The following is an 8,728-nucleotide window of genomic DNA, read 5'->3' as shown; positions in this document are numbered from 1 at the left end:
CGGATGCGGCTGGCAGCATGGCAGGGCGCGGGGTGGAAGCGGGCACGGCCACCGGCGGGGTGGTGGCCGGGGCCGGTGGTTCTGGCGGCTGGCATTGCTTGATGGTTGATCCTTCCAAAATTACCTGCACGAAGGGCCACAGATGCAATGTTTGCGTGGAACTGAACCACTGTCTTCATGTGTGACAACCAGTGGAAATGTCCAACCTTCTCGGACATGGCATTGCCTGACACGTTTCTACTGCTCACCGGAGGAAATTCCCCCCCCCCAACCCCCCGATCCCTAATTTACTGCTTTTAACTGCCAGAGCCAACCCCAGCTGCGATTGGAAAACCAGACCATTATTTCTTCCCGAGGACAAGTGCCTTTTCTAGAAAATCTCGCGCTGCACACGTGTGCCCTCAGTTTGCTGTGATACTTCAACAGCTGATGTAGGTGCAAAAACCCAGCCCCGCCATCTGCATGTTTGCATAGCTGGAGCTCTGCATGTTGAAATAAACACATGTTTGTGATCCTGCGAAAGGGTAAACATTCCCCGCGCCATCGCTCGGCTTTCAGCGACAAGGCAAGAGCATCCCGTGCAAGAGTCAGGCATACATCAAGTGCAGCGTCGGGGTGACAATTTCAATACACGGGCTAAAAATGTAGTCCCCATCCCAGCTGTAACTGGCTTTTTTATGCATACATTACTTATGAGTAGCAAACATTTCCAGAAACATTATCCCTAAATGCATGAGACCGATTTCCGGTTTTTGTGCAAACTGTTACCAGAAATGTCTGACTTCTGTAACACAGTTCTTCAACATTTCTTTCAAAGCTGTATTTTCCCCTCATTTTTTACGTTTCATGACTAGTTTGTCTGCGTGCTGAAGCGAGCCTGAATATGAGCAACAGGAAGCAAAGACAGTAGGTCTTTTGCTCCCTATAGAAATACAGCCAACCCCTGGGCATTTAAGATACATTCCATAAGTGCATGGTACCTACTGCGTATTTGGCAGTGCACCTAGAGGGAACACCCAAGGAAAATGTGTGACATTTAGTAAATATAGTTAAAATAAAAAGTAAAGACAAATTTACATTCAGATGCAGATACCTTCATCTATGTTCATGTAAGCAATTCTGACTCATCGAGGCGCTTTCAATCTGTTCAGTGCGACTATTTTTGTGTGTCGGGACTACTGTGAGAAGAAAAGGGTACGGCAAGCGAGTCTTTAATTTGTAGGACACCAATTCCCCTTTCTCTAAAGTTGTTCACACAGCATGCGAAATGTGGGTGAATGATGGCAAGAAAAACACTTCTCATCAGGCCTCCCATTCCGCACAGAATTTCATTTGGTGTTCTTTTATAGATATCTTCCGAGAGAATCTAAAATAAAACTGCACCGAGGCGCCTTCTGTATCATGACAATAGGAGGAAAATTGCATCTAGCCCTTCTGGGAGGAGGCAGGGGTCGAGCGTTTGTGTGGCTACAGCTGTGACATACGACAGCACGCCAGTTTGGGCCACGGGAACGGGTGGGCTACGGGCTATACCACGTCCCTTCCTTTTGTCCCCCTGCTTCCATTTACAGTTGATTCGGTTTGTTTTCTGCACAGTTAAAAACTCCGTGAGTGAATACTTAAAAAAATACTGCCATTGCACAGAATTCCATTGCGTTAAAGAAAAGCAAAAGCAGCATGAGGAGAGAGAGGGTAAACTGCTCCCAAGCAGTGGGTTGGATGTATCAAGATCCAGACTGCAAATTGTGTTTGAGATCAGCCAGAAACTCATCAGGGGGTGGGGGAGGCAGTTCTTGGGGTTGTTGGAAATCTGCAGTTGGCAGTTCTTTTTGTGGAGCGCAGTGGGTTTGGGATTTTGAACAGGCAAACTTAGAGGCTGCTGAGACTTTATGCCTCTGTCTACGGCACTAAGGCCAGAGCTGTAAACAGCATTAGCAAACATTTTAATTTCATCCTTATTCAGGAAATCCACTTATCACTGAAAAAGCCAGTTGCTTTCACTCATTCGGCTACAAAAGCCATTCCCCGTGGGTAGAGGTTGAAAAACCTACTTCTCATAAGCTCAGCCGAGACAGGTTTAGGATGGCCGGTAGTGTATTCGGATTAGGAAACATTAATAAAAAAAAGGGGATAACTGAACAAGCAAGCCTCCACATTCTGCTGGGCAGTTGTACTAAACTGCAGGTATAATGCAAAAATGCTGTGAAGGAAAACAAAGGAACCTAAAGTTCTGATGGCAAATTTGAAAATATGCTTGAAACTGAACTATATGGACACACCCCCACACCCCCCCCATCCGCCGTGAACCATAGGATCTGCTCAGGTTTCCCAGAGGAAATAGCTAAACAGAAACGTAAAGCTTTAGGAGAAAGATGGGAGAAGAAACCAAAGTGAACAACACTAACAAATTACCTAAATAATAAAATGCACTCGCCAGTCATTCTTCTTACCTGTTCCGACATCAGGATTTGGCGCAGTTCCTTCTTGAGATCAATAAACCGATCGTGATAGATGGCCATGGACCAAGGTTCCCTGAAGTAGCTGGTTAAAAAAGAAGAAATTTAGTTATCTTGTGAACCTCTCATTAACCACTAATAAAGTATTTACCTGCTTTTTTGCCTTTATAAATTACAGTTCTGGACCCATCATGATCGTTTGTTCATAAAATGCCTCCCGTAACAGCATGGTCAATCAATTCTTTTAATGGATGTTCCTGATGTACAGCCAGCTTCAGTAATTACATTTAAAGTGGCTTAATTCAGAGCTGTGGCAAGACCCAGTGAAGAATCCTGATTTTATCAGAATTTAAAAGCCTGAAGACCTGTAAAGAACGGTGTCTCCATTATCTGTCCTCATTTGAGAAAAGCAGATTGCAGGATTAACTGAACTGCTGCATAAACAAATTAAATTTGTGTAGACAATGACACAAATGTTGTTCATCATTAAGGTTTCTGGATTAATAAAGGCCAGAAAAACAGGCCACCACGGTGTTGCAATATGTTCTTTGCACCAGTACGCTGAAGCTAAATTGAACCTATTCTGGGAGGAAGCTCTTGTAACTTTCTTTTTTTTTTTTTTTCAGTGACAGCATTCATGACAGCACTGTTCTGTGAAAAAGGAGTAAAAGGACAGAGAGGACATGACTTGATGTAGAACCTCAAGGCTGTAAATATAACCGGAGGCAGCTAGATTACAAAGCTGTGATTTATTTCTCTTTCCTCTGTAACGAAAAATAATTTTTACAGCTTCAGTGAGATGCTCTGTGAGTAATTCTTGTTAACTGGAGCCAGGAGGTGCACCGCGTTCATCCCAATAATGACTAAATAGGTGTCAGCAGGCTCACCCAGCAAGTTTTAAGATGGGTGCGTTTGCGTGGCTGCGACCAACGTTCTTGTCTTTACAATGGCAGCAGCATGCCCGGCACTGCTGTCAGGAGTATGCGTACGCTATCGCTTGATTCAGATGTCTTTAAATGAACATCTGGATAAAGCAACTTAAAAGGCGCTACACAAGTTTAATCATTCTGACGTATCTCTCTACAGAAAACTAATGTGCAGTTTCCTTTTTGCAGAAGATTTTCTTTTCATTAATGTCAAATGGCAGGATTTCCCCCCTCCCACTCTTTGAGTGAAGCTTCAGCTCTCACTAATACCCTGCACAATTAATAACACTTTGGGCACCGAGCAGAACTTTACTGAGTTTTTTTACATATTCATCCCATCACAAACTCGCTTCCCCCCTTCCCACTGTGCCCCTTCATCTGCGTTTCCCTTTGTATCGCAGGCTGGCTGGGGCTGCCTCTCCTAGATTTGCACAGTGTCCAGCGCAGTGGGGCTCTCTCCGATAGATGTTTTCACCATGTAAGTATTTATTGACACTATTACAAATCCTGTGTTCTTGCTATAGTAAGTGCTGCCCAGCCTAGGAGTCTCTGGTAGCACGTTACCACGGCTGACACTAGCTATTCATTCGGATATAAAATGTTAGAAAAGATGACCTCAGTCTTAAGTATCTTTTATTTAAGCCATTATATCCCTATAATGTATGCAGAGAGCGACAGAAAAACAGGATATTCCCCAAATATTGAAAAAAACCTTCATAAGAAAAACCCCACCCAACACAAACCTTTAACTCAATGTTGGTATTAGATATCAAAGCAGAGAAAACAGGGGTGTTATACAAAAATGCATTAAGATAATTAAAGACTCTCTGTTTTTACTGATATGCCCTGCTAAAAGCTGTGTTCCACTGGCCAAACATTTTGTTTTCAAGCTGGCACCTTAATTTTAATTCTAACCCTGATAAGGTGATTTCATCTCTTGATTGAGGCACATCTTCCAACCTCGGTTAAGTTGTTCACCTGCCTCACTGAGATGTCGCATTAAATGATGTTTATAAAATGTTTCAGAGAGGCTACATATTACTGCTATTGTTACCGGCTCAGTTCATAATTGTATTCTTAACTGTTCTTGTAGATATTCACAGATTTGGAGCTCAAAACCTGAAATGTGTCACCCAGTTTGCAATATTTAACGCAAATAAAATGCCATTTTTGGGGGGAATGGGGAATGTCTTGTCTGCATTTTCTAGATATGGTGCCAAGAGGAGCTACCAGTAAACAACATTTACTCCCAGATTTCCTCTACTTCCCTTCACCTGAAGAAATGTAACCACCAAAGGCAATTTAAAGATACGCTTCATAGAAACAATTCACTTTCTTTGCTGGCTCTGTGCTTTTATCTATTTGTCTTTTCAGTTGGAATCACCTTTCTAAAGGGGCACATGGTGTTTTTGAGAACGCAGATCTACATATGGCTGCTAAAGGGGAGTTTAATAAAAACCCATTTGATGAAGCCAAACCAACAAGTTGACTTTCTGAGGCTCAGTCTGAATTTTATTACCACTTCAGCAGCCGTCCCTCAGGGCAAGCTGTAGAAGGCTTGAAAGTATAATGCTCTTCAGTATAGAAGATGAAGCTGGCATGCTACCAACAGAGGCTCAAAGGCTCCTCAACTATCATGAGAACGGCATCTGCCACATGTGTTTGCACCATTTAGTCTTTCATAACCTGCCAGAGCGATCAGGCTAAATATGTACAAGATGACAATGTTTGCCAGGAGCATAACGGGTTTTCAAACTTGGTCACTTCCTAACGGGGATCCCCTGCTGGCAGACTTTTATATCGACAGAAGCTATCATGGGAAGGCATTTGTAACGAGATGGGATGAAATGGTCTCCTTTTGAAGACAATAAGCGACATCCTTTTTGTTGCTAGGAAGCTGGTCTCGCCTTTCATTGACAAACAATATTTAAAGTCTGTTCTGCCTCATTTGTGATGTGTAGCCTACATTAGATGAAAGGGAAGAAGGAGGAAAATATTTAGTGCCGTCCTGTACAAAAGACATGGAATCTTTCCCTTTTCAAGAGATACAGCATTAAAGAAAATGGGCAAAGCTGGCCACTGCTAGCAAGCAAAGATGGAGTATGCACGCACATGGCTTTCTGTCTGAGAGCTATCTGTATTTATTCTCCATTTCATTTGCAACTACACACTGCTTTCAGAGAACAGGGCTTCTGCCTCTGTGGAAGCTCATTCTGAGTCTGCGGTATGTCCTGCCACTCTAAAGCAGAGGCAGTGAGGACCTGACACTGACCTCTGGCAGTGTTTCTGCTGTCTAAGTCTGGTCTAACAGCATGAGATGTAGCACCGACAGCAAGATGTTAAAGCCAGAAAATCTTGAAAATCGAATGAAGAACCTTCAAAATAACACACTCGGTTCATACAACAACAAAACAAAAAGCAAGATTTAAAGTTTTTTTTAAAAAAATCAATAATTGAAGTTTTTATAAATAATTTTAAATCCCGTCGCAAGAAAGTAATGGCAGAAAGGTGAGGACCAGCTCTGTAGAGTGAGCCAATTTACTTCGGTAGACCTAATCTTGTATCATTTGCAAGCTTGGCATAACCGTAATACTCATACAAATCACTTTTACCACACCACTGCGAAGTTTTCCAAACTTCAGCAAGTTGGGCTTCCCTTCATGAAAATGAAGCAAAGCAAGGCCCAAATAATTTCCACTTACATTATTAAAGAAGGGCTTCTAAGGATCATAGTTGATTTTGTCTTTATGCATTTCATATTGGGTGCTTTTCTTGGAAAATCTCAGCTGAAAAACTCTCTCAAAAAAAAAATTACTGGTGGAAAGAGAAACTGAAAGCAGTGATATGAATGTATCTAACATGGCAAAAAAACCCAGCAACCAATTTTTAAAAAGGGGATTGATTTTCTCATTCCTCTTAATGTGAAAGTAAATCTCATTATTACAGTCTGAGAAATAGTGGTTTTCTTTTTAATATGAGGATTGTAATATGTTTTTAATTACTTCCATTCCTTTTCTTGCTCCTTCCATGAGCCTGATGACAGCAGAGATAACCGGTGCCACCATGGACAGGCCTGTGGGCACACCTTATGCACTGGCAATGCAGACCTGACGGCTCATTAAACTACGTGGAATAATCCCTCCCTGCAGGTGAGCTTATCAAATTACCAGAGCGTGTGTGCACGCCGCCGCCGCTGCGCTGTAGCGTAGAATCCAGTTAAGGGAATTTAAACTGCAGCCCTAAGCAGCCGGCACTCGCTGCTGCCTTGCCGGCGCTGCTGGTGACTTCTCTCTGCCGTGAGACCAGGACAAGGTTTTCAAAAGCTTGAAGGGCAGGTGGGCACACGTTCCTGGTGACGATGCCTTTGCAAAATCCCTCTGCAGACTACCAGCATGTTATTAGCTACAGATTTTGAGGATGCTGCACCTGTAGGTGTTCTTTTGCTACTCAAAGATTTTATGGAAACAATAACAAAACCAAATTCAACTCCTTGCATCCCTGCTGTCCCTGTTCTTTCACTGACACACATAAACTCGAAGGAAACAACCAAGTTCAGAAACTCAGACAATCTATGAAGTGGTTTGAATCTGTTTGCAATTTTCATTAAATATCTCTAAATAATCATTAATACAGATCTCTTGAAATCACATCCATTTCTTCACAAAGCAGTCTACAATTCACTAGTGACTTGCCTTATGTCCCATTAAATTCTGTTGGACTCTGCTCAGAGTCACATCTTCCATCATCCAGCACTGTAAGCATACGCAGAGCAGCACACATTTTTTTTTAGTACACAATATAAAGCAGAGCCATTGATAATCTCCTGTTAATCTCTGTAAGTAGTGTAAAGTCTCCTTTCCTCTCTGTAGCTTCCCACACTTTGTATAACACAGTGAATTTTCAAGCTGCATGTCCATTTTTCTGGATTTAAATTTCTTTTTTTAAGAAGAAATGTAATGCTTGAAATACAAAATCTCCAGCCTGCATCAGCTACACCTGGAAGATACTCTATCAGTTCCCAAATGCTCAGACCTCAGAACATTCAAAGTCACTCCTTAGCACGTTTGGATTCTTTAAACTTGAATGACCTTGGCAGTTTATGGAAGCTGAGTGTCTCATCAGTGCTTTTGGCACATACTGGAAAAAGCTACCCAAACGCTGGTGTGCTTTTGCTGCAGTATACCTTATTCCTTCTTGGTTTTGCCACTACCTAGTCAGTAAGAAGAAAGCTGCTGCTATTAACAAAACACCATGAACCAAACCAGAAGGACAAACACAGATGAAATGGAAGCAGCTGGTCAGCCGACACGGGCTCAAGTACAATACAATTATGTCAGGAGTGCCTATGAAGGGCAGGGAATTCCACTTCCCGGCAGCGGGGAGAGGAAAGTACTGCGGTGGGTTGGGATTCGATGCAATTTTAATTTCCAGGTCATTTTGACATTACTTCCCAAACACAGTTTGCAGATTAGCAAAAGTCTTTTCTCCAATGCAAGTGCACATAAGAAGAAATGTCCCATCTTGCCAGGAAAAGAGAAGATGCGTTGTTTTGGGGACAATATATGGATGTTTTTAAGAGTCTTAATTACAAAGATATTGTAATTCCAGTAAAAGATATAGAGTATTTCCAGATATACCTTGCATAGCTGGACCAGGAATCATAAAATGCAAATTTAAAGAGAATATAAATAAAACCACTGAGCATTTCTGGCTAAATATCATCTGACCAATAATTTTGACCGACAGCTTATTTATGTAGGTAAAAAGCAAGATTAATTTGTGTAAAATACCATAAAGCACCACCTGAATGCATTGTTCTTAATCACAAAGAACATAAAACGTTCCCTGGTTTGAATTTCTTAAAATTCACTTACAACTGCTGAACAATCAAGCAAATGTTGAACCAACAGCACGGCTGTAGCAAGAAGGCTATTTAACTCCTTGGTCTATAGTCCTACTCACTGAACACCTGTTTGTCCATGCATTTTAGTCACTCCTGTTAAACTCATTAATCTGGGACTCCCTGTTACTGCTCTGACCCAGTAATTAGTGAAATCAATAGTCTTATGGACAATGAACCTGTGATTTACTTCTTTGGGCAGATTTACAAAATAATGTCAGCGTTCACTAATTTACAGGCTGACATTTCTTTTGTACTTTTTGATAAGTAAATCATAGAAAGGAAGCCTATGCTTTTTTACCACTTTTGACAGAACTATGACCAAACCCACAATGTCTTTTCTTTGGAAGACAACTGGTTTAAAACTTGTAGTTCACAAACCCCTTTTTTTCTGTAGCTGCAATAGCAAAACATAGCACAGCACAACTGATCTTGCAGTTCTTGCT

At 41.8% G+C, this 8,728-nt stretch overlaps 1 protein-coding gene across 1 annotated transcript in view; it reads right to left on the bottom strand.

The window, feature by feature from the left end:
• Positions 1-1,343: 1,343 nt before the first annotated feature.
• Positions 1,344-8,728, bottom strand: part of CFAP61 (cilia and flagella associated protein 61) — a 108,928-nt gene continuing 101,543 nt past the window's right edge. Inside the window, 4 exon segments of the mRNA XM_009886047.1 lie at positions 1,344-1,433; positions 1,435-1,464; positions 1,466-1,588; positions 2,451-2,541. Coding sequence (XP_009884349.1) covers positions 1,344-1,433; positions 1,435-1,464; positions 1,466-1,588; positions 2,451-2,541 — 334 coding nt within the window.

This window comes from Charadrius vociferus, unplaced genomic scaffold (genome assembly GCF_000708025.1).
Source record: "Charadrius vociferus isolate BGI_N301 unplaced genomic scaffold, ASM70802v2 scaffold455, whole genome shotgun sequence".
NCBI classification, from domain to species: domain Eukaryota; kingdom Metazoa; phylum Chordata; class Aves; order Charadriiformes; family Charadriidae; genus Charadrius; species Charadrius vociferus.
The sequence above is the reverse complement of the archived record's forward strand: the minus strand, read 5'-3'. Positions and strand labels throughout refer to the sequence as shown.